A 27564-nucleotide genomic window follows, 5' to 3' on the forward strand; every position below is an offset into this window, starting at 1 on the left:
ACTCCGCATTTCCCACATTACTGTCACCATCTCACACAAGAGGTGGAAGTGATGTTGCTCAGCAGGCTGTTTGGGACAAGCTTCTCCAGCTGACGAGGAATCCTCCTGAGCTCCGCTGAGGGCTGGAAACAATCCGGAGGATCGCCTCCATGACCTTTTATCCCCTCATTGTCGTCTTAGCTGCTTCGCTGTTTCTGCTGCCTATGTTTAAAGCCTCTTAGGCTTCGAAGAGACAAAAATGCCCGCTTTGTGTCTAAAGAGATATTTTTATGATTCCTGGAATTTACGCAACAAAGATTAAACATGTAGCTAAATTCCCATGATCTTGATGAAATATCTGCTCAAGGAAGCGCCAAGGAGCTCTACCCCAGAACTCTAATTTGTTTTCATTGTACCTTGCCAGAAGGTAGGGAAATATAGTTGTACTTGTCCTGTCCCCGGAACACACTAGTAGTAATTGCAGTGATTATTGGGCTTCCGTCCCGTTGATTTGCAGATTCAGGTTCTATCAACAAAAGCCAACATTTTCTGTGACTCTGCACTTAGAACAAGGGGTGTAGAACTCTAAAGAGCACAACATGGGAAGAAAATGTAATCAGCTAGATAATTAGCTTTTTGCCATGACATCTGCAAATGCATTTAAATGACTGCTAAACAACATTTTTAAAGCCTTACAGGCAAATGCTTTAAATGTATCTCAGATTTACTGAAAGGAAACATGTCTGTTTTGATTATTTTGTTTCCATTAACCTTTGAGGTTTCATGGATGTTATTAGCTATGGAATATTGGAAGAAGAGTTTTTTATCATAAGTTTGATCCTGTTTCAAACTGTGATTATGATAATGAGGCCAGGCACAGTGGCTCGTGCCTGCAATCCCAGCACTTTGGGAGGTCGAGGCAGACAGATCATGAGGTCAGGAGATCAAGACCATCCTGACTAACACAGTGAAACCCCGGCTCTACTAAAAATACAAGAAAAATAGCTGGGCATGGTGGCATGTGCCTGTAGTCTCAGCTACTCAGGAGTCTGAGGTAGGAGAATGGCTTGAAGCCGGGAGGCGGAGGTTGCAGTGAGCCAAGATCGTGCCACTGCATTCCAGTCTGGGTCACAGAGCGAGACGCCATCTCAAAAAATAAAAATATATAATAAATAAATAAAATAGATAATGAGAGATTCACTGGAGTGTCATAACAAATAGATGGAGTCACCGTTAGAGCTGACTTTTTCAGCATTTTGAGTCCTTGCTGTGTAGAGTATATGTCTATAAACAGTGAGTCATACCTTCAGTAAACATTTAACGATGATCAGTGTTGAGGCACTTTGAAGAGAATAGTGGAAACGTGAGTATGATGTCATTTCTTCTCTCAAGGGACTGACAGATCAGTTAATTTGCTTCGCTCCACAGTCTGTCTTTCTTGTTTCTAAAACTGCAGATCCTCAGCCAAACTTCTACCGAAATGCAATAGCTGTTTATCACATGCTATTTGATGATGATTAACATTTATTGTGCCTAAGTCACGGAACCAAGAACAATGTTGGAAAAAGGAATTTTAGTATATAGAAAGTCTTCTATTTATGAGAGGTTTTAAGATAGTTAGCTGAGCATGGCTGCTCACACCATGTAATCCCAGTGCTTTGGGAGGCTGAAGCAGGAGGATCACTTGAGGCCAGGATTTCAAGACGAGTCTGGGCAATATAGTGAGACCCTATCACTCTAAAATTTTTTTTTTTTAAATGCCAGGCATGGTGGCTTGCATCTATAATCCCAGCTTCTTGGAGGTTGGGGCAGGTGGCATTGCTTGAGCCCAGGAAGTTGAACCTGGGTGAGGTGAAGTGAGACCCTGTTAAAAAAAGAAGGGGAAGGAGAAGAGTTATAACATCAAAAACATGGAGGGTGATTTATGATGTTCACTAAATAAACACTATTTGTATTGTCAGCACTGTGTCCATATGGTTCTGAGCTTTCAGCAAAGGTATTTGGCAGTACAAAGAGCCTATCCATTTCCCTGAAAGAGAAACACTGCAAAGATCAGCGTCTTTGCCTCAGGATTAATTTGTGCACCTTCTGTGGTGATTAAAAGCTAAAGTTTTCACTAGTGTCTTTAGCTGAATTTTGCTTGCTTACAAAATCCTTATATCTTATATTTACAAATATTTTGCTATTTTTTTCATGAAAGGTTAATATTTTTGCAAACCTTTGATTGAGATTGTTTGTGAATAGCTGTGGGCAACACCTGTAGCAGAAGATGGGGGCTAATCTTTGGGGGCGGGGGCGTGGACTGTAATAATGGAAGTAAGACAGGCTTAGAACAGGGCCTGGTTCAGTCCTTTCCATTCCGAAAGGTCAACATAAGGAAGTTTGTTTGCCATTCAGGTCCATGGCATGCGTGAGGACATATTGTTGAAGTTTAAGATCAATTGAACATCATGTATAATAATACTAATGTTGAAATTACATGCCAGTAGATATTCTTTGCATGAGGGATACCATTCTTTTTAAACTCTCTCAAGATAGAATAAGGGGAGGGGAGTCTTGCTATTTATTCATCCATTCTTTTGACATTTACTGATCATCTTTTACATGTCAGGCACTGGTGTGGGTGTTTGGGATCCAGAGATGAATAATGTATACTCCTGGCCTTCAAGGAACTTACAGTGCCAAGGGGAAGACAGAGAAAAATAAAGACAGGATGATAAGACCATTGATAAGTAAAAAGAATGATAAACATATGAATGGAACATAAATAAGAAACACTTTACCTAGTAAGACAGGGTGGAGTGGGCAGAACAGGCTTTCTGGACTAGGTAATGTTTGAATTGAATTTTGTAGACTCAGTTGAGATTCACCACAGGAAAAAGGGATGAAGATGGAATAGCCTTAGCAAAGTCGTGGAAGGAAGAAACAGTATCGCAGGTAGAAAACTCGAGCAGTGTGATGAGGAAGAATTCTGCCTGTTTGTTTTTGCTTGTTTTCATTTTAAGTCATATGCTGCTAGGGCTGGATGATGATCAAACCTCTGCGGCTTCTGCTAAGTAGAGGGAGCACAGAGCTCTGTAACCCTAAAGGTGATATGTGCCTGAAGGAATTCAAAATCACAGTACAGTCACTGACCAGGGCGAAATGTTCCACAGGCTATAGTCAAAGTGGAATTTCAGGAAAGTCCACGCTATCATATTCTACATATACATTATATGTAAAAAAAAAAAAAATTAGCAGACCCAGCCATTTATTTATTTAATATAAAGCTGGGAAATTGCTGTAAAGGTGGCATTCCTACTACACTTCTGGCTGTAATGCCCTGTGTTAAATTTGAGCCATGCTTCTCAAGATGACTCTGTAAGAGCACGTTTTCACTAAATAAACAAGATACTGGATTTTTTCCCTCCTTCTGTCTCTACCTATCTCTTTAAGGAGTTGAGGTCTTACTCTTATAGACACAGCATAGGTTAACATGGTGAGTTTGGGTATGAATTTAACAATTTTAAAATCCATAATGTTTCAGCCTAAAACCCTAAATACGTTGAGGTGATCACTCAATAAAAAACTACTACAGCCTCTGCTAGGGGACACTAACAGTTGCTCAAGTCCAATTAAATTGACTCCTTCAGAGCTGAACGGGGAGTACACTTGCGACAGAAATACTCCAAAGTAGGCTAAGAAAGAAAGTTTTCTATTCTCTGAATTAAACATACTTTTAAGTTAGGCTTCTTTGTATTCCTTTCTGCTCAGAAAAAAAAAAAAAAAAAAAAAAAAAAAAAAAAAAAAAAAAAAAAACAAGAAAAAAGGAAAGAAAGCAAAACAGAACAGAATATTTTTTTAAAAAAACTTAGTCTCTAAGAACATTTTAAAAGTCATTTTTCACACACACAAAAAATGTATAGTCCTGGAATGAATGTTTGGCTGTCTTGAAAAGAATGGAAAATTTCCAGTGGCTGCTCACATATGTTCCTCAAATAGATGCTCAACTCTGAAAAATGAGCAGGGTGCCTGGGGATTGTGCGGAAGATTTGTGTATCTGGGATCCAACACTGGTCAAGGATCACTACATATCTATGTGAAAAGCTGGGTTCTCCTTTTCTTTTTCAAAGGGAAGATTATGCTTCGAGATAACTTAGCCTATAAGGATGAACACACCAGGACACTGTCAACTGACTTCTGGAGAATGGTGTCCTTTCCTTTAGACCTTCAGAGCGGTTTTAGTGTAACTTCCCGTAGGATCTGGATGAATCTGCCTTCCCAAATGCATTTAAATCAATGGCAGCTGTAACAGGAACAGCTATAAAAGAACGCAAGTTCAAGTCAATATTTGGAGTTATTTTTTAAATGCATGCATATTGAAAGTGACATTGAGTATGAATGTTCTCATAACTTTTGGGACTTTATTTTCAAGTTTAGTCATCAGATTTATTCTTAAATTGATTTTGAACTGATTTAATTCAAGCAGCTAGAATTATTTTGCCAATATTAATGTAATCAATTTGCAAACTCTCTGAGGTGGGTAGATGGCAACTCTAGTCGGCTTCCAGGAGAGGCTGAAATAGAATCTTGGTTCACATTGAAGTTTCAGTCAATTCAGGCAGCTATGAAACAGTTTACTATGTATGCAAATAATTCACATATATATTTTTCCAATTGTATGTAGAAAAGAATTTTGCAGAAAACCAATTTTAAATACAAGTGAATGTCTCCAGCAAAGCAGTCGCTAAATTGCCTATTTCTGCTCTTATTTTCACCAGTCTATTCATCCATGCTTCTAGGCTAGAAACCTTGACTTATTTTTTAATCTCTCCACTTGTAACCCTTAGACCTACTTAGTCATAAAGTCTAACAAGTGTGTAATTTTTAAGAAGTTCATTTGTATACTGAACTAAGACCTTTTCCTTTCTGTCTTGGATTGCAACTAGTAGACATGTTGACTGCTTTGCCTTCTTTTTGACTACTTAAGGCATTTCACATATATTTCCAGTCATATTCCTTAAACTTACTTTGGTAATGTCATTCTTCCATTCAAAAATATTGCATGTCTCTTTCTCGGCTTTCCTTATGGAAAAAAAGTTAATTCTTTAGCCTAGAATTCAAGACCTGCTGAATACACTGTGCACTCTGTTATTACTTCCAAGTTTGTGTCATTCCCAGCACTTACATATAGTCAGTGTGTAGTAAATGGTTTCTATTGCTGTTTTTACACCTTTTAATTTTTATATAGATCCCTTCAGCCACTAAATTACTCCCTCATTCGCAGACAAAAGTATACTCTTCGGAATCTAGCTCAAACATTGTTTTCTGCAGATTCTCTCATCTCTTCTGTATGAAGTAAAACATAGTCACTCATATTTTGTATTGGTCACACATTGTTAAGCACTTACTATGCTCCAAATAATCAAAGATGAATATGACACCCTGCTTTAAGGTACTTACTTTGGGGCATTCATCAAATAAACAGCTGGGGCATGGTGTGATTAACACTACGATAGAAGACTATGTGGATTCCAGCAAGGTGCCATGGACAGTGTTGGAAACCCAGTGGACAAGGGGAAGGGGCAAGGAAAGTTCTGTCACGTCAGTGAATCTTGAGTGTCTTAAAAATAGTGGGAAGACAGGCCAGGTGCGGTGGCTCGTGCCTGTAATCCCAACACTTGGGGAGCCTGAGGTGGGTGGATCTCAAGGTCAGGCATTTGGGACCAGCCTGGCCAACATAGGGAGCCCCCATCTCTACTAAAAATACAAAAAAAAAAAAAAAATGAGCCAGGCACGGTGGCAGGTGCCTGTAGTCTCAGCTACTCTGGAGGCTGAGGCAGGAGAATCACTTGAACTCTGGAGGCAGAGGTTGCAGTGAGCTGAGATTGCACCACTGCACTCCAGCCTGAGTGACAGTGCGAGAATCTGACTACAAAAAAAAATGTGGGAAGACATTTCAGTCAGGGAGAATACTGTTATGGAGACAGAGGTTTGAAATACATTGGAGGGCTCAAAAACCAAAAACAAATTTGGTTTGGCTTGAAAGGAGATACGAGAATGAGGTGCGTACAACCAGAAATGAGACAGGAACCATACTCTAAAGTACTGGTTATGCCATACTAAGATTTGTACCTGAAATATGGTAGATGCTTAATAAATACTTATTTAGTAAACAAATCACTTTCTACTAGTACAGCAAATTTTATTTATAATTAAACATTTTATATTAATTTGCTAGTGTATACATTGGTTTATTGGAAGACAGCTAAGTATTCACACTCTGTGTTTTCAGCACTCCATCTAGGGTAGATCCTTAACTTGCCATTGTAACAATTAGAAAAGTTCCTTCTAATATGAACACCAGAGGTGGACAATTGTTAAACTTAATATATATAAACAAAATGTTCACATCTATTTGTGGTTTTTTTTTCTCTTTCTAGGTTCAGACATTGTTCAATGGTTGATAAAGAACTTAACTATAGAAGATCCAGGTAAATCAATCATTTTCCCATTGCAAGAACTTTTTTCTTTGTGGTTTTAAAAAATATGTTTCCTCAGGGATGTTTTAATCTGCCATGCAAGCAAACCTCCTGAGAAATTATAATTCAGTTTGAACTGTTCTTTTAACATTTATATAAATTTTATTGTAGTCAAAACATATTTAACAAAAAGTTAGCATATTTCTACAGTTTTTCACATCCTTAATTCCACATGACGTATTATTTAATTCAGGTCACTGGTGATCATTTAGACTGGATCAGCTGTGTACATGTCCATAAAATGATCGTAAATATAATTTATGGCACGTGTTTATGAATTAGTGAATTTTCCCTTTATCAGACACATACATCTCATTAACGTACTTTTGCCTTAACTACATCTTAAATGCAGTTTGAAATCTATACTTTATTTGTAATCCTGATTTTTTATCATGCCTACATGATGTGTATTTGAGAGAGAGAGAGAGAGAGAGAGAGAGAGAGAGAGAAATGCTCTGTTTAAGTCATAAAGTTGTTCACCATTATGTCTATTCTGCAGCAGAAAACTAATTTCCAAAGTAAGGGGACAATTTCTATGAGCTCACACTCTGCATTGCCTAGTACAAGTTCTTACATATGCAAACCATTTAATGGCTTTTAAAAGATATCATGTGGGCTGGGCGCGGTGACTCAAGCCTGTAATCCCAGCACTTTGGGAGGCCGAGGCGGGTGGATCACGAGGTCAGGAGATCGAGACCATCTTGGTCAACATGGTGAAACCCCGTCTCTACTAAAAATACAAAAAATTAGCTGGGCACGGTGGCGCGTGCCTGTAGTACCAGCTACTCAGGAGGCTGAGGCAGGAGAATTGCCTGAACCCAGGAGGCAGAGGTTGCGGTGAGCTGAGATTGCGCCATTGCACTCCAGCCTGGGTAACAAGAGTGAAACTCCTTCTTAAAAAAATAAATAAAAATAAAATAAAATAAAATATCATGTAAAAATGTTCATACATGGCCAATAATTCGCATCACTGAAGGAAAATAAGATGCTGGGAGGCTACAGCAGGAGAATCGCTTGAACCCAGAGGCAGAGGTTGCAGTGAGCCGAGACCGTGCCACTGCACTCCAGCGTGGGCAACAGAGAGGCTCTACCTCAAAGAAGATGCATATTGTTCAGGGAAGATTCTGAGAAAACAAAAAATAATAGCTGTGAAAAACTGGGATTATAGTGAGTGCAGAAAGTCAGTGACGTGCTAACGTATGTAACACACCCTTCCATCAGCAGGAGGAATTTTGCATGGCTTTGGCTCCTGCCTCTGTTGATTAGCACCTTGAAATGGTTTAGAATTAGCAGTACATGAAGATGCAAGGTTTTACTTTTTTCTAGTTTTAAGCTGACTTTATAAAGCTATGCCATCAAAAGATGCAGCTCAGATTCTTTCCATAAAGGCCTATATACACCCCCAGCTCATATGCTACATGACCTTTTAAAATACTCGTTGTAGCAGGTTAAATGCTACTAAAACAATTAAGTAAAGATGAAACAACTATTGCCAGCATCATATTATCACCAGGTGAGAAGGGAAGATAATTAATAGGAAACAAAGCTACAGTCTTACCAAGTTCACATTTTAGTCTCACCTCCATGGCTTGCCTGTTTTTTTAAAACTATGGAACCAGACAAATAATCACAGTCCTAAAAAGTAGATTGACACAGCCGTAGCTAATCAGGAAACTACTGATTGGCAAAGACTATTAAGGATCAGAGGGTGAAGTAGATTTAAAAGAGTATTTTTTTTGTAAGGTCAAGACCAAAGGTGTACTTCACTAAAAATCTGAGAAACCAGAAAAATATTCACAGATAACATAAGCTAGTAAGAAACAATCATTGTTTATAATTAACATGTGTGATCTCATTTTAGCTATAATGTATATGGAAAACTGATTTTATTTGCTTACTCAATACTTTCAGGAAGTTTTAAAATTCATTAGAAGGTGTTTTAAAGAGATAAAGTCAAATGTGTCCAGGAAGGAACATACATGTATCTTTAGTCATATTTATGACAGGCTGAAAAATTAGTTTCTGATTTGTTGGTTCACCCCAGACAAAATACAAGGCTCTGTACTGGTTTCAAGAAGAGTTGAGAAGCATTAATGATTGTTCTGAATATATAACAGATTGTGCCCCTGGAAAATGAATCAATCTGGTGGCTATTCTGATCCCAATTTGATGTGGTTAACAATGTAGCTGATATTATGAAAATTACTTTAATGGCTGCATATACGAAATTAATTATACCTTTTGAAACTGCTCATGAAGGGAGACCAAGTACTTACAATGCTAAGTCTAGTTTTAACTCTATCAGCAACTCCCTGAAGATGCTTAAAATAAGAAAGAAACCCATGCCTAGTTTCTGTCCTGTGTGCTATCTGGTAGCCACGTGGTCATTTGAGGATCTCTAGGGATTGTTTGATGTTCTAGAAGTCAGTAATTTGCTGAAAGAGGGTTTTGTGGCAAGATGGAAGAAGAGACTAATCCTGGGTATGGGAGCAGGTTCTGATGGTGCATTTAGAGACAAGAGGAGAAGACTCAGTGATCTTTAGGACCATATTTAAGACCAATGAGTCTATATTATTTACACACTTAGTGTTCAATATTTTATCAATGAGCACTTAATAACTCTCATTTCTGTTACAGCATTTCAGGGCACATTTGGCTGGATATTTTACCAGAGATTTTGGTACCATTAGACATTCAGTCATATTCTGTTACTACTTTAGAATACAGATGGATTTAAACTTTTAGTTAAAATTTAGGATTTTTTTTAGTTTACATATATGTATAATACACACATATGAAATTAGTCTAAAATGTTTCTCTTCTTTGTGAGTATACTTTTATAAAACATATCTTTCTAGGAAAATTCCATATCTTCTTTCATACTTTCATTCATCTAACAAATATTTATTGAATTCTTACCATGGGCCAGGCACTGGGAATACAGGAGGAATATTCCCTCTTTGAACAAATTGACTGTCTTTGGCTTCCAGAATATCACACTCACACTTTTCCTTTTTTTCACTGGCCATTTAGTTTGGTCTCAGTCTTCTGTGGTGGCTTTTCACTCTCCAGTTAATCTGTAAATGTTGGAAGGTTCAGGTTTCTATTCTAGGTTCCTTTCCCCTCTGCATTTACACATTATTGCTAAGTGACAGGTGTTGAGAACTCTCCAGTTCATAACTTTTGTGCTGACCTCTCCACAGTGCTCCACACTCACTTGTCCAATGCCTAGTGGCCTCTTCCCTGAAAGGTCAAACTCAACACAACCAAAATGGAATCCTGCTTTTTCCACTTCTCCTACTCCTTATTGTAATCTCAACCTCAGTTACCCAGTTGAGTCTTCTAATCAAGAATATACTCTCTCTTTTCAAGTCTTCAGTTTTAATATGTGGTGTTTCAGGAGTGCTTTAAGGTTTTTAAAATACAGACTTTGCACATTTCTTACTATGCTTATTTCTGGTTATTGTATTATATGTTATTCCTATATATGGGTCTTTTCTTCCTACATACCCTAACTTGTTATTGTTTACATATATTAAAATGATGGTTTTATATATGCTAATTGAAAATGTAATTTCTTTGCTACATTATCTTTTTTTAAAAAGAAATCTTAACTAACTTATGGGAAAACTACAATACTCTTCCCAGCAGTTTATTAGGATTATATGTAGTTGTTCAAAGTCTTTAATTATTTGGCAGTACGTTTTATTGCCTATGCATATGTTGATATCTTACCTAGATATAAAGTAGATGAGATACAGTTTCTTCTTTAAAATCCTGTAGTTACTGACTTACTACATTCATGCCTTCAAAATTCTGTTAAAATATGATAGATATTTATATCATTCTTATGTCACTGCATACACATACGTATTTATTTATATATATACATATAAGTGTACACACATGCACATATAGTAGTCTCCCCTTATTCGAGGAAAATGTACTCCAAGTCTCCCAGTGAATATCTGAAACTATAGATAGTACCAAATGCTATATAGGCTGTTTTTCACCATAAATACATACCTTTAATAAAGTTTAATTTATAAATTAGGCACAGTAAGAACTTAACAACAATACTAATAAAACAGTTATAACAGCATACTACGATAAAAGTTATGTGAATGTGGCCTCTTGCTCTCTCTCGAAATACTGTAATCTCTTCAAATCAAGGTTGACAGGAGGTGAAATTGCAGAAAGTGAAACGCAGAGAAGGGAGGACCACTATATATACACATGCTGTTTCTTAAACTGATTTTTTATCCCGCTTAGACACCTGTAATGCCGTCTCTTTCCTTGAAATTGAAACTATAAATGGGCCATTCCATTTCATTGCTTATTTTGTGATGTTTTTACAAATTTGGTAAATTATTTAAGTCTGTTGATTCAGGTTTTTCCTAGGTGATGATAACTTCTTCCTGCTTTGTTATTTAAGCTCATTTTCTTCATTTATAAAATGCATATTGCAATAATGTCTACTATTTAGTGCTTTTCTGAGGATTTAACATGTATTATATACAGTATAAAGCAGCTATACTACATCTCTTATGTAATAGTTTAGAAAATATTGATTGGCAATTGTAGATATTTTTGGATTTTTATAATAATTGTAACTATTTGCCTGCTTATTTGTTCTCATTTTCTGTTTTGAAACAACATTGACTGATATACTTCACTCTATTCTACATCCCAATTATTATTTTCTCTAATTTAAAATTTATTTTTTAGCTTTCTCTCTCTTCTCCATTCCAGATTGTTTTTAAGTTTCTACATCATAGCATGAATTCTCATTCTTCACTGCCAATTCAGACCCTTCCTGATGAGAATATATAGAGAATATATCTATTATTGCATGTTTCACCTTTCATCATTTTTTTATTTTTTCTAGTTCTCTATTTCTACCTTCCTTTAGAAGGTTCTTTTCTAATCATAGAATATAAACATAAAATTCTCTTGTAAGTTATGTTTCACCTATTATTTTATTACATCATGCCATTTATGTTGAATATTTTGGGCATATATAGCTACTGTTATAAACTTACTTCATGTCATTGCATGTCTTAGAAATATTTATGAATTTGTTTTGTGAATTTTTTTTTTTTTGAGATGGAGTTTCACTCTTGTTACCCAGGCTGGAGTGCAATGGCACAATCTCGGCTCACCGCAACCTCTGCCTCCTGGGTTCAGGCAATTCTCCTGCCTCAGCCTCCTGAGTAGCTGGGATTACAGGCATGCGCCACCATGCCCAGCTAATTTTTCTGTTTTTAGTAGAGACGGGGTTTTACCATGTTGACCAGGATGGTCTCAATCTCTTGACCTCGTGATCCACCCGCCTCGGCCTCCCAAAGTGCTGGGATTACAGGCTTGAGCCACCACGCCCGGCCTGTTTTGTGAATTTTTATCATTTACTTTGTCTCTGAGATGAAGGACTCTATGTAGGACTGATCTTTAGTTATTGACAGGGTGGATGGATTCTCCTTAGATTACTTCATGTATGTATGTGTCAGTGGGATTGTCTCCACTTTGCAGCTGGATTTGGAGTACCGGTTAGTATAAATTCGCATTAATAAGTTAGCTTTTTGGCAGACTAAGTATGGTGGGGAGTAATGTGGACCAGTGAGTAATCCTTGCCTCAGGATGTCATCATGGTATCATATTGTCTCTGAGTGTGACGGACTTATTTCACTGGAACACATTTCTGTCCTATGTTCAACCTTGTCTATTGCCAAGCTGCCTCCAAGACATAGCCATGCCTGATTTCTTGTGTGGTGTTTGCCCTTCCCTGTGGGGAGAGAACCATATTTGCAGTGGTTTGATTAGTGCAGCTCCTCTGCAGCTGCTTTTGGGTGCTACTGATCTATTGCAGTGAACGGGATTCAAAGTGTGCTGCCTTCTCACATATATTCTGCTGTTTTCACCCCGGCATTGAGGGTTTTATGAGTGATCTCCTAGAGTCTTCTCTACTTAGTACTGTTGCGCTGCCTCAGGAGAATGTTGCAATATGGTCTCATATATGGCATATGGGTTAGAGTTTCAGAGCATGTGCTGCCGTAATTTATAGTGCCAATGCAGATTTTTATTTATGTTATTTATTTGTTTGTGGCATCGATAGTTAGACTTCATGTTGCCGCTGTGCCAGAAGTTGATATTGTGATTTGTACCTTTCAATCATATCACTAAGAATCTAAAAGGTGTGTATTTACATGTGTGTGTTTGTGTTTTATATATATATATATATATTCACACATGCAAATGCAAAACAGTTAATTGCATTAGTCTTACAATTGGACTGTGGCTGACAGATTAAATAAAATGGCTACTTTGATTTTGTAGGGGAAAATTAATGTGCAGCCATCACTGGATAATGACAGGAGGTTGAAAGGAAGAATTTAGTCCTTGGTGAGCACACATCCACGTTGTTGAAATCTGTGCTTGTCAGGGTTCTCCAGAGAAACAGGACAAAGCAGTGTGTGTGTTTGTGTGTGTGTGTGTGTGTGTGTGTGTGTGTGTGTAGACAGATAGATGATAGATAGATAGAGAGAGAGATTTTAATGAATTGGCTCACACAATTTTGAGAACTGGTACATCTGAAATTCATAGAGCAGGGCAGCAGGCTGGAGACCTAGGCATGAATTCATGTTTAAGGAGGTCTGGGGGCAGAATTCCCTCTTCCGTGGAGAAAATCATTTTCTTTTCTCTTAAGGCCTTCAGCTGATGGGATGAGGCCCACCCACATTATGGAGAGTAATCTGCTTTACTCACAGTCTACTAACTTAAATATTAATCTCATCCAAAAATACCTTCACAACAATATCTAGACTGGCGTTTGGCCAAATATCAGGGTACAGTGGCCTAGCCAGGTTGACATATAAAGTTAATCATCACAGCACCCACTAGGAAGCATACCATCCACCACCAGTGCCTTCTGCTGACAGTCCGCCCAGTGGCTTCCATGTTGTTCCGTGTTCCCATTGGCAGAGTCCCTTCCTATCTAGTGACACTTTGTGCGTTGGCTAAGCTCACTCTGGAGACACAGCAACTAATCTGACCTCAAAGTAGGAAACTGTGCTGCGCTGTGCTTCCTAAAGAGTGCAGTGTGTGTGTGTGTGCAATGGCGTGATCTCGGCTCACTGCAACCTCCGCCTCCCGTGTTCAAGCAGTTCTCCTGCCTCAGCCTCCCGAGTAGCTGGAACCACAGGTGCACGCTAACACACCCAGCTAATTTTTGTATTTTTTAGTAGAGACAGGGTTTCACCATGGTCTTGATCTCTTGACCTCGTGATCCTCCCCCCTCGGCCACCCAAAGTGCTGGGATTACAGGTGCGAGGCACCGTGCCCGGCCAGCCCTGTGCTATTTTGCTATTTTACTCTCAGTTGCATGAAAGTAACTCCACTGCTTCCTTAGTTTTTTTGGCATATCTGGCGCTTGGTAAGCTGTCAGCTAAATATTTTTCATTCTCTCACTCTTCAGCCTCTAGTACTGGTTTCTTGCAATGGTATTCAAGGGTTACAAACACAACATGAGTTTCTGTGTGTGTCGCATTCGCTATTGTCTCATCCACTAAGACAAATCCCATGGACAAGTCCAAAGCCACTGTAGGGAAGGACTCTATGTTGCATGGACATAGGGCTGTGTGAACAAATAGGGGCTATTACCACAACGCTCTTCCACATTTGTATTTTCTCTGCCTTTTAAACCTGCCCTTCTGTGATATGTCCTACTAGCCTTTGGTTTGGATTTGCAAAATGTATCTTCCAGAACAGATTTATTGTTTTCTTAGTAAACATGCTTTATGTCTAATATCACATCGTATTAATTATGAATTAATATTTTGAGCAAATTTATCAAAATACAAAGCTTTAAGAAAGTGTGGATCCTTCACAAAATTATTGACAGATAGCAGTAATTCCTTGACATCACCTTGCTCATTTGTGCCCCTGGCTGCCTCTTACTGTAAGAGTCATTCATACCACACTCATGGAGTGATGCTGACCAAGGAGAAGGGTACTTTAAGACCCTCAGCCTAATGAGTAGCTACAGTTTGAAATGAGTCCTGCTATCACTCCTAGATAACAAGAAACATTATGCATTTCTGTATTCTTTCAGTGGCAGGATTTGTTCCATCCTTTTTCCTTCTCTCCATCATCCCATGCTTCTTGAGTTTTCAGCACTCCTTGAGAGGAATGCTGGCATTGAAGAGGGTCATGAGCTTTGCAGACATGCTTGAGTTTCAATCCTGATTCAAGCACTTACTGGTTACAGGTATTGGGCAAATTAAGTTTTTGATTTAAAAAATTAATACTTTTCTTTGGGAGGCTGAGGTGGGTGGATCACAAGGTCAAGAGATCGAGACCATCCCGGTCAACATGGTCAAACCCCATCTCTACTAAAAATACAAAAAATTAGCTGGGCATGGTGGCGCATGCCTGTAATCCCAGCTACTCAGGAGGCTGAGGCAGGAGAATTGCCTGAACCCAGGAGGTGGAGGTTGCGGTGAGCCGAGATCGCGCCATTGCACTCCAGCCTGGGTAACAAGAGCGAAACTCCGTCTCAAAAAAAAAAAAAAAAAATTAATACTTTTATTAAATGTATTTTTATTAATTAAAAAATAAATACCATGTAACACAAACAGAAACTCATGTTGTACTTGTAACTCTGAGGATACCATTGTAAGAAGCCAGTGCTAGCAGGCTGATTTTTTTTTTCTCTTCCTCTGAAAAGTGCTTTCAATACTATGTTGTGTGACGCTTAAATGAATCAAACATGCAAGTGGGCCAGAATCTTAATTTTATTTTTATATAGGCCACATTTTGAAAACTCTGAATATGTGCAAGCACATTTAACTGAATTGAGTTTTTTAATGCATACAATTTTTATGCCAGTCTTCAGATACAGCCTATTCCATGAAGCTTTTCTTCCATATTTCAGCTTGCAGTGGCATTTCTTTGCCACGAGCTGGAAGAATATTTGCATTTGATACTACTTCATCTTTACTTAATTTAATTTTCTTTTAGTTTTTATTTTACATATGTTGGTCTTATCATTTCAGTTGAATCTAAGCAACATAATGGCAGAGGACACATACGTATCCTCTCCAGCCATCAAGTGAAGTTCTTAATAATCACTGGATTTTTTTTTTTTACTTATGAGAGTTCACTGAAGTGGCATCAGATTTATGGTAACTGGTGATTCAGTTTATGCTCTCTTGAATGGATGTGAGAAAGTGAAGAGAAAGAAATTTTAAATGAATTGTTTTTTGTGTAAACTAAACCCAGCGTAAACAAATGGTTTAAAATGCAGATAGAATAATAAGAGTAAGGATAAATATAATTTATCTAGGATACAAACTTAATGACAAATAGCTGCAAAATTTTTTTCCTCTGGAAGCAATATCTGTTGTAAAAATACCAGTGGAAATCACGATTCAGGCAAATACAGCAGATGTTTTGCTTGCACGCCATCAAGCAACTGGATCGAGTAACTTAATTATCACTGAATTAATTAAATCAGTCCGTTGTGCACACCATTGTACAGAGCCTGTCATCTGCCTCCCAAGCCTGCCACAAGTCTTCTGAAGAAAGTGCTCTCAATGCTGTTAATTAATTTAATAAAACTCCATTACAAATGGACTTTGTATTCCACGAATTTAGTTAAACTGCCAATGAAATTACAGCCCTACAGACATGAGGGTGCATCAGAACTAAGATGGTGAAGAATGTCTCTCTAAATGTTTGGGACTTATGAAGTGTTTTATGCTTTTCCAAATCATTTTAATCAGATTTCTTTTCTTTTTCTGAGAAGGAGTCTTGCTTTGTCTCCCAGGCTGGAGTGCAGTGACGCCATCTTGGCTCACTGCAACCTCTACCTCCCGGGTTCAAGAGATTCTCCTGCCTCAGCCTCCCAGTAGCTGGGATTATAGGTATGCACCACCATGCTTGGCTAATTTTTGTATTTTTAGTAGACACGGGGTTTCACCATGTTGGCCCTGTTGGCCTCAAACTCCTGACCTCAGGTGATCCGCCTTCCTCGGTCTCCCAAATTTCTGGGATTACAGGCATGAGCCACTACGCCAGGCCTTAATTAGATTACTTTGTTTGATTATCACATCAATATCATGAAGTAGCCAGTCAGACAGCATATCAATTTACAACTGGAATATTAACAGGAGAGAAACTTGTGAATGTCCAAAGTCACACGAAAATCTCGAAATAAAAGCACGGTAGGCACAACCTCTACCCTGTGTTCCTGCTTCTTTTTTTTAAAAAAATTGGGATCTTGCTCTGTTGTCGAGGCTGGAATGCAGTGACACAATCACGACTCAATGCAGCCTTGAACTCTCAGGCCCAGGTGATCCTGCCACCTAAGCTTCCTGAATAGCTGGGGCCATAGGCATGCATCACCACACTTGGCTGATAGCTATTTATTTACTTAGTTGGTTTTAATTTTTTTAGAGGTAGGATCTCACTGTGTTGCCCAGGCTGGCCTCAAACTCTGGTATCAAGTGATCTCCCTGCCTTGGCCTCTCAAGGTGCTGGGATTACAGGTATGAGCCATTGTACTAGACTCCTGCACCTTTTTGAACAACTATTTCAGACCCGGGTTCTCCTTTTCCATAAATGACTGGCAACCATGAGAGAGGCATGGACCTAACTGACCCAAAGGCACATTGCATAATGTCTTTTGGAATAAAAGTAATGCATTTCCTTGATATTTACCTATTGCATTCTTGGTACACCATTTTGTTAGAGCAATTTCCTATGTATTTCAACTTGTGTATTACAGGTAAATAAAAACAGATCTTTTCTGTTTGCTTTTCAAATTGTTTCAAACAACAATCTTGTTTCAGCAGAAAGAGTGGGGAGAAGCATTTAAGACACCCCTTGCAAATAATCACCAAGACTCTTACAAACCTATAAAAATATGTATTTTATTGTCCATTGAGCAGACTGTCCTGTCAATATGAAATCAATAAAAATGACTGCTTTATTATTGTTCCAGTGCTAATAAATCACTACATAAAAACATTCTAGGTTTCTGAGGTATATTTAACACTGATGATACTATGGAAGAAGTCATAGTTTGAAGCCATCAAGTATAAATCAAACAAGATTGATTGGTTTTATCTAGTTTCAAGATAATAGGTATTACCCAGGCATTCATCTTGAAAATGTGTGTTTCATACAATAAATAATACTTAAGAAACTAACAAAGTCCTCATATCTTTGGGTTCCTCTCTGCAACCCACCACCTGGCTACTGTAGCCAGAGCTTCATACCCAAATCATGTACACAGGGAATCTTACATGTAGTTCTGCTTATTTCATGTGACATGAGTAAGAGCTATAGTTTTCTTTGTGTGTTCATTTCAGTGTAGTAGGAGCTTTTCTTTAGAAGACAGGAATACATTTTTGCTTATATTCTGTTGGTACTCTATCAATATTCATTCAGGGTGCTATAACAATGCAATAGACCGAGTGGTTCAAATGACAGAAGCATTTATTCCTCACAGTTTTGAAAGCTGGAAAGTCTAAGGTGAAGTGCCTGGTGGACTTTGTGTCTGCTGAGGCTCTGCTTTCTGGTTCACAGATGGCTTTGGCCTTACATGGCAGAAAGGGAGAACGAGGCCTCTGAAGCCTCTTTTATTAAAGCACTCATTTCATTCATGAGCACCATGCCCTCATTACCCAATCACCTCCCAAATGAATTTGGGGGGATACAGACATTCGTTCTACAGAAGGTCCACCAAAATTACGGTATCAGAATGCAGTTGCACAATCTTGGCTCACTGCAACCTCCACCACCTGTGTTCAAGTGATTCTCTTGCCTCAGCCTCCTGAATAACTGGGATTATAGGGGCACACCACCACACCCAGCTAATATTTGTATTTTAGTAGAGACAAGGTTTCACCATGTTGGCCAGGCTGTTCTTGAACTCCTGACCTCAAGTAATTTGCCCACCTGTTTCCCAAAGTGCTGGGATTACAGGTGTGAGCCGCCGTACCCAGCATATCCTGTACATTTAACACCAGGAACCTCTCTTGTGGTGGCCCTCACACCTTGGGAATGCTTTAGTGTACAGAAAGTGAAAACTGCACGTGTTCCTCTATGATGTCTGCCATTCAAAGTAACCAGTGCCATTGAGTGCAGTCCAGTCACATCCAGCCCGTTGGGACCAGCTGTCTTATTTAACCTAGAAGCTAGCCACACTCTTTTCTTTTACTCCCCACCTCATTTGTTTTTGGTTTTGCATTTGCATTTTGTAATGGAACAAGCGACTGTTGTTTTCATTGATTTGTATCCAGTTGCATGAAGTCCATATATTGAAGTTTTCATTGTCAAAATAGGGGGTATTTCCCCCAGGATGTATTCCATTATTTCAGACCATCTTTCCCATTGATAAAGGCTTTTTCAGATTTGAATTTCTGGCTGCCTTCACTTCCCACCTCTGTCACTATATTGCAGTTGCAGCAAAAAAAGAACTGTCATACATGAGCATTAATCAATTGGGTGGCCCCAGGTACCATGCTGGATGTTTTCCTCTCATTGCATTCTTGTAAGTAGGAAGGGGACAAGAAAGTTCACATTAACCGAGCATCAACTCTGTGCTGGACATCATTTTGAGAACTCGATATCTGTTATTCTGAACCCCGAGAAAAAAGAAAGAAAATTTGAAGAAGTAGACAGTACTTTAAAAATGTCTCAGATCATGGAGCTAATAGGAGAGAGAACCAGTATTCAAACCCAGGTACGTTTTATTTAAAAGAATGAACACTTTCTGCTCTAGGCAAGGAATATAAACTTCACTTCACGGATGAAGCCCCTGAGACTCTCAGCAGAGCTGGGATTCATACCTGGCGTGTCGGCATCACACCCACACGGTACGTTTGTCAGAGACCAGCAGGTGATCTGTCTGTCCTAATTCCAGTTTGGGTTTTTTGCTGGACAGCACATGCATCTATAAATGCCAGTCCCAGAATTTTGTGACCCCTCTCATTTTTACCTGATTGGCTTTTTAAATACATATTATTTGTTAGAGTTGTCAGCAATTAAGAAAAATACAAAGGCAGCTGGAAATGTAATTAGAATTTCTGTCTTTTATCTTGCAGAACTTGAACAAACATAATGAGGCCAGGGTTCAGTGGGCATTTGAATATGTGTGTAATTACACGTACAACCTCTCTTGTTACAGCAGAGCTCAATATTTCTACACTATGCACTAGAAAAACAGAAATGAAGATTACTACACAGGCCGAGTGGACGTGCACAGTTGTCCTGTGGCACTATCTAATTCTTCCAGTACCTGGTTGGCCTCTTTGCTTTTCTCTTCTTTTTAGAGCTGTGCTTTCCTTTCTGCATAAAAATGTTCCTTTTATAAGCCAACTTGAATTTTGTTTGGCAAAGAAGTAGGACACAAGCAACTTTCCTAAAAAAGGGAGAAGGAAAGAAGAAAAGAAAAATAGAAGGAAAGAAAAGTAAAAAGCAATAGATAAAACTAATAAGGCTTAGAGCACAGGATATCATCTAAGCATATGACTACTCATCAGTATAGCCACTCAGAAAATGACAGAGAAGTGTATGATTATATCTGTTACCCAGAAGGGGCCATAGACAGTTGTGTAAGAGCTGTCTGAAAAGTCAGCCCCCTTTATCTTTTGTTAAAGATTACACAGTCCGTATTTCCCAGTTGAGGAATGAGTTAGGTTTTCCCTCTCCTGTGTTAGAGTTGAGAACAATGCTGGTTATTCTATTTCCGTGTCATATTTCATAAAGCATTTTCTTCTATCACAGCTAATAATGATAGGAGATGCTGACCGCAGCAGTACCGAAAGTGTGATAAGAGCACTGATAGACGTTTTATAACCTAAACATAATGCTGGGAGCACACCCATATCTTCATTGTGATTTGTCCCAAATCACACATATGGGTTCCCGCTGGACAGTAAAAGGTCACCCTTTAAAAAATAACAAGCCTAAGAATCTCAATTATAACATCTGATGTGATTTTCTAAGTTTGAAAATTCACCTTTAAGTGCGGGAGTCTGCAAGTCTAATGAGACTAAAATGCTTTTTTTAAAAAAATTTTGCAGTTATATTAAATTCAAGTTATTGGGGCCTCTTGAAATATCGAGAATTCCTGCTTCCTGCTGTGCTCACTTATACCTGGGCTTTCAGACCCATTAGAGTACATTATGTGCACCACGTTGAATTCTGATTATCCCCATTTCACAGGAGGCACATGCTCAGATTGTGATTTGTGTCATTTAATGGTAATAACTGCACCTTTGATTTAAGCCAGATTTTGGAAGGGATCTGCCAGGCATCAGTAGCATTTTGCTTCTACTGAATGCCCATAGCACGAGGGAGTGTCAGGTTTTCAAAGGACTGAGGCTTACTCATTTGTTTTAGCAAACATGACATTTGCGTCTTCCCCTGCTGTGAACATGGGGCTCATCTGTGAACATGGGTGTGGTCTGGATAGTCATGGGCTTCTGGTGTGAGAAATGATGGGTGCACACCTTCTTTATGCTCACTTCCAGCAGCACCGTCAGTGAATCATTGGCCCTCATGAAATGATCCACCAGGTCTTCCTGGGATATTGGATATTGGTTGGTAGATGTTTTAGCAACTCCTGGCTAGGGACATGAGTCAAGTGTCACATGTAGTTACTTATAATGCACAGATTTTTCTTAAAACATTTTGGATTCTTTTTTTGGGGGCAGGAGTGCAGAGACTGAGTCTTGCTCTGTTGCCCAGTCTGGAGTGCAGTGGCATGGTCTCGGCTCACTGAAACCTCTGTCTCCCAGGTTCAAGCAATTCTCCTGCCTCAGCCTCCCAAGTAGCTGGGACTACAGGCGTGCACCACCACGCACTGCTAATTTTTTAATTTTTAGTAGAGACGGGCTTTACCATGTTGTTCAGGCTGGTCTCGAACTCCTGACATTGTCATCCACCCACCTCGGCCTCCCAAAGTGCTGGGATTACAGGCATGAGCCACCGCACCAGGCCTAACATTTTGGATTCTTTAAAAGCAATAAGTCTAACATAGGTAATTTAGGAAACATGAAAAAATAAAAAGAAGAGACTAAAAAGCACTCATAAAAAGCTCCCTGAGATAGGTGTAGCTAAATTCTAGCTCATCTGTCTGTCTAGACTTCTTTGAAGGCCTGAGCCCACTCTGGCTTTACCGTTGGAACTGGCCCCACTCAGTTTCTTTCCTACTCCCCAGTCTTGATCATTTTCTTGGACCCCCTCATGAGCCAGTCTGTCACATCTCTTTGCCCCCACAGGCTTGTGAGGCCCACACCTTTGCCGCAGTGTGTTTTTGAGATTTCCCACTTCTTGGCACGATCACTTTGACCCTAGCCAAGGGCACTGCTTGTTCCTGGGGTGTTATGCATATTTGTACCGCATCACAGACTTCCCCTCTTATCTCTCAGACTCAAACTTTTCACAAGATCTTCTTAAGCTCCAGGGACAGAAGAAGAAAAACATAGCACACAGGATAACTATTGGCCCTTTCCCAGCTGAGATCTAGCCTTGTGTCCTTAGAAGCTACTTCTCTGAGGCTCTCCTTGTGTCTTGGGACAGTGGCCAATATCACTGAAATCTTCTAGGTATACTTAGGCCCAGAGTCTGGACTCAATGGACTCCTAGCCAAAGAAAAAGAGTGAATGTTTTTTTCATTTTACTCTCAGCCACATTTTCTAAAGTCTCGTATCTGACTGTCAGATTGACCTCTCCCAAGAACATTTTAAGACGGTCTACTTCCAAGGATATCTTGACACAACAAACACCACCCCTGTTGATAGGGGCATGGGCTGCCCCATCCTGACACATCATGGTCTGACTTCAAGCTACTTCCCAAAGTCCGAACCAAATATTCACTGGAATATGAGCCTTATAAATAGAAGGAGTTTGTTCTTTGTGTAGTCTCTCACTCCTACGTAGTGTTTTATACATACGGGGTAAACAGTAAATATTGTTGAATTGAATACACTTAACAAAGAGAATATTAACATGAAAAACATAGATTGTTTTTATGTCCCAAGAAGTGGGAAATCATCTTGCATATTTTACTTAACAATAGATGAGACATTTCCACATTCATAGTTTAAGCTGCAAGTGGAGTTTTACCTTAAAGTGAAAAACGCTAGTTTCCCATGACTCTTCATGACACAGAAGAAGTTGAGTTACAAATAGAAAATGCACCTTCCCAAAGCTATTATCCATAGGTGTAGATTAATCCAAAGCAAGGGGAGAGGTTGCCCAAGTACAGGAAAATGTTGTAAAGGTTCTGAATCATCCTGAAGAGGCTGCTTCTATTCCATGGAAAATGAGTCTCATGAACAAATAGCAGCTCCTGTTAGAAACAAACCATCATTTACTGACTGAGATCAGATGGTGTTCTCGAAATCCCAAGCAAAGGAATAGCATGGTCATAACAAGAATTCCTAAAAATCCTAAAAAGACAAATTCTTCTGATGGAATGTATCTCTAAACCTCAAATAATATCGTATTAACTGAAACAACTGTTTTGGGTTATACTTTATTTTTTTCCTAAGAGTTTTTCAAAAAATTAAAGCCATTGGAAAACATCATGACATCCTGCAGATATTTTTTTTTTTAAATCACAAATTCAAAGTCAGATCATTTACTTCCAGTTTAGAAAAATAGCATTTCTAGACATTTTTTATATAGTTCAGGGAGAAATGAGTAGGTTAGTGTTTCTAGAATGACAGGTTCATGCCTGTGAAAAGTAAGAGATAAGACAAACATGTAAGGTGTTTGCATCACATAAATCCCAGAGTTGCTCTGCTCAGATATTTCCGCTCAGTCTGATATGCAATGAACAGCCATTAAGGACAGAGAGCACCCCCTCCCTCTGCAATAGGTAAATTTCCACGGGCTTGCCTTTTTGTGAACATTTGCTATGTTTTATTAATGCTTTCCAGCTCCCATCTGGGGCCTCACATTTGATGAATATGCCTGATTTACTAACAGATGTCCAATAGCAGCCTAATACATTTTTGGTCACTGATGTGTTACTGTAAATGGAAACAAATTATTAAAAGGAATTTTTATCCAGTGTCTTCACTTGTCTATCCAACCTAGAGCCAACAGGAGCTAAGATTTCCCTCACTGGGAATCATGTCATTACACCCCTGCTGTTCCACCCAGCCCTTTAGAAGAGAAATGGGAGCAAACAGTGGAGTGTGAAGTGCCTGGCAGCTGACGGCCCCTCCACACTGCGGCCAGCTGGGAAGGAAGGGCTGATGGCAGCCACTTCTGAGCCCTCTTTACCCTCTACCTGTGTCTCCTGCAGAGTTTGTCAAATATTCACTTGCTTTATGTGAGCACTCACTCATGTAAGGAAATACCTGGGAGTTGTCGTAAGGAACTGCTACTAAGAGTTACTGTGTTTTGTTTTTGAGACCAAGTCTTGCTCAGCTGCCCAGGCTGGAGTGCAGTGGCACAATCTTGGCTCACTGCAACCACCGTCTCCTGGGTTCAAGTGATTCTCCTGTCTCAGCCTCCTGAGTAGCTGGGATTACAGGCACCTGCCATCATGCCCAGCTAATTTTTGTATCTTAGTAGAGACGGGGTTTCACCATGTTGTCCAGGCTGGTCTTGAACTCCTGACCTCAGGTAATCCACCTCGGCCTCCCAAAGTGCTGGGATTACAGACGGTGAGCCACTGTGCCTGGCTACTAAAACTTAAATAATGTTGTATGGTTGGAGACACATCTGTACCTGGTAGGTGAGGCATTGTACCAAATAATCAGTTTCAGGCATGCAAAGTCAGAGAAAAAGATGCAAGCAAATTGGCAGGGAGGTGCAAAATTTCAAAGAGTGGGACAGAAACATAGGTATTACTTAGACCCTATCATACAAATTATGTGGAATTCTCCAGCATCATAACGGTGCCTCTGTGGAATTATATCCTGCAATTAATGGGGAGAATAGAGGCCTAAGAGAGAGTTCATTGAGAGGCACTGGAAAAACAAACAAGCCCATTCAAAAGTGGGCAAAGGATATGAACAGATACTTTACGAAAGAAGACATATATGAGGCCAACAATCATATGAAAAAATGCTCATCATCACTGGTCATCAGAGAGATGCAAATCAAAACCACATTGAGATACCATCTCACGCCAGTTAGAATGGCGATCATTAAAAAATCTGGAGACAACAGATGCTGGAGAGGATGTGGAGAAAAAGGAACACTTTTACACTGTTGGTGGGAGTGTAAATTAGTTCAACCATTGTGGAAGACAGTGTGGCGATTCCTCAAGGCCTTAGAAATAGAAATTCCATTTGACCCAGCAATCCCATTACTGGGTATATATCCAAAAGACTATAAATCGTTCTACTATAAGGACACATGTACACGAATGTTCATTGCATCACTGTTTACAATAGCAAAGACCTGGAATCAACCCAAATGCCCATTGATGATAGACTGGATTGGAAAATTGTGGCACATATACACCATGGAATATTATGCAGCAATCAGAAATGATGAGATTGTGTCGTTTGTAGGGACATGGATGAATCTGGAAAACATCATCCTCAGCAAACTGACACAAGAACAGAAAATGAAACACCGCATATTCTCACTCATAGGTGGGTGATGAAAAATGAGAACACATGGACACAGAAAGGGGAGTACTAAACAGTGGGGTCTACTGGGGGGAAAAGGGGAGGGCCAGTGGGTGGGGGAGGTGGGGAGGGATAGCCTGGGGAGAAATGCCAAATGTGGGTGAAGGGGAGAAGAAAAGCAAAGCACACTGCCATGTGTGTACCTATGCAACTGTCTTGCATGCTCTGCTCATGTACCCCAAAACCTATAATCCAATAAAAAATTAAAAAAAAAAAGAGTTAAGCAGGAAACATATGAGAATAAGAAAAAATCGGGCTATAAACATTTTCTTAGGAGAAGCAAAGGTAAACAGTACAGTTCAATGCAATAATCTTTTCAACCGGAAGTCAAAACATTAACTTGTTTGAAGTTAGAACATCTAATTGGTCACCATCAACTTATCTGATGAAGTTCCGCAAAGAAGGAAGAGCCCGGGGTTTAGACCACACATGAGACTCTTAACCAAGAGAACAGAACAAGGGTCTGGAAGGGAAATGTATTTAACATGCACAGAGTATCGGGAAGGACAAAGGGATGTTCTTTTCATGTCATCTTTTAAAAATAGGTTTGATATCCTTCATCTCTGATGTCAAAATGTTTTGCCTTAAGTTCATATAAAATGTACTTTTTGATTGGTCATGAGGTAAATAGTCTAGAAATTCTCTCTGCAGTATGATAGAGTGATAAAATAGTAACAACGTAAATCAGATTTGCAGATGTGACTATCATGCGCTTAATAAATTGTTAATGCACAAACAAAATATTCCCATCTTTGCACTGGAGGTGCAGTGATTGATTAATAAACCCATCACTGCCCCTCTTAGGGGTAAGAGTGACATTAAGGAAATCATTACACTGACAGTAAAAACAATCAGACACTACAACTCACAAATGCTCTCAATTTCCTCTCATCTTGGTTTTCCAATGCATCCACCAAGAGAGTTTCTAATCCTAGATCAATCTCACTATATTCCTGTGTCTATCTGAGATTGTGCATGTCACGATTGAAAAGTGACTCAATGCTATAAATTAATGGTTCCCAACCTCAGTCAGGCCTTCCTGACTTCTTGGCGATCATTTTTGTGATCGGATCTATCTCCTATTCAGTGGATGATTATTTAAAGCTTTCTCCACTTTCTCTACTAACATGCTACATTCTCTGTCATTCTCAACATCAGACTTAACCTTTCAGAGGAAATAGAAAGCAAGGAGGAAATTTCTCTAATGTTTTAATTCCCTCTGCTTTACAGATACACTCTGACCCTGTGAGCACCCACTCTTGCTTCTCTTTCTGTCTGCGATGAGCTTCCCTGTGCTTGTCACCCCATCCTCTCTCAATCCCTCAGTGCTATTTCATCCTTTATTTTTATTTTGAGACAGGGTTTTACTCTGTAACCTAGGCTGAAGTACAGTGGCACAATCACAGCTCACTGCAGCCTCAAACTCTTGGGCTCAAGCAATCCTCTCATCTCAGCCTCCTGAGTAACTGGGGCCACAGGCACACATCACCATGCCTAGCTAACTTTTGTATTTTCTGTAGATATGGGATTTCACCACTTTGCCCAGGCTGATCTCGAGCTCCTGGGTTCAAGCCATCCTCCTGTGTCAGCCTCCCAAAGTGCTGGGATTACAGGTGTAAGCCACCATACTCAGCATTTCATTCCTTATATTTCACGGGTTTTTTTTGTTGTTGTTTTTTAAGATGGAGTCACAGTATTGTCACCCAGGCTAGAATGCAGTGGCACGATCTCGGCTCACTGCAACCTCCGTCTCCTGGGTTCAAGTGATTCTCCTGCCTCAGCCTTCCGAGTAGCTGGGACTACAGGTGCCTGCTACCAGCTTTTTTTTTTTTTTTTTTTTTTTTTTAACAGAGACAGGGTTTCACCATGTTGGCCAGGCTGGTTATGAACTTCTGACCTCAAGTGATCCACACACCTCGGCCTCCCAAAGTGCCAGGATTACAGGCATGAGCCACCATGCCCAGCATTTCACTCCTTATATTTCACTTTTACATCTTTTTTAAATACATATATATGTATTTATTGCACTTTAGGTTCTAGGGTACATGTGAAGACCTGCAGGATTGTTGCATAGGTACATACATGGCAATGTGGCTTACTGCCTCCATCCCCATCACCTATATCTGCCATTTTTCCCCATGGTATCCCTCCCCAACTCCCTACCCACCACTGTTCCTCCCTTAGTCCCCCTCAACAGACTCCAGAGTGTGATGCTCCCCTCCCTGTGTCCATCCAGCCATATCTGTATTGGCTTACCCACCACAGTTGTCTCCCAACATCGTACACTCTTACGTTGATTCATGATCACGCTAGCTATTCTCCTACATCTCTCCTATTTTCACAAACTCAGTTGCATTCACTGTCTGTCAATCCTCTCTCTCAAGTTCATTTCTCAGTTCACT

At 39.5% G+C, this 27564-nt stretch overlaps 1 protein-coding gene across 20 annotated transcripts in view; it reads left to right on the forward strand.

Moving 5' to 3' along the window:
* Positions 1-27564, forward strand: part of RGS7 (regulator of G protein signaling 7) — a 548216-nt gene that overhangs the window by 355111 nt on the left and 165541 nt on the right. For 14 of the 20 annotated variants that reach the window (XM_078357252.1, XM_078357254.1, XM_078357255.1 and 11 more), the window contains one exon: positions 6402-6452. The exons of the other annotated variants lie outside the window; for them this stretch is intronic. In XM_078357252.1, the coding sequence (XP_078213378.1) occupies positions 6402-6452 (51 nt within the window). The remainder of the gene's footprint in view (positions 1-6401; positions 6453-27564) is intronic. 20 annotated transcript variants of the gene reach the window in all.

This window comes from Callithrix jacchus, chromosome 19 (assembly GCF_049354715.1).
Source record: "Callithrix jacchus isolate 240 chromosome 19, calJac240_pri, whole genome shotgun sequence".
Classification (NCBI taxonomy): Eukaryota; Metazoa; Chordata; class Mammalia; order Primates; family Cebidae; genus Callithrix; species Callithrix jacchus.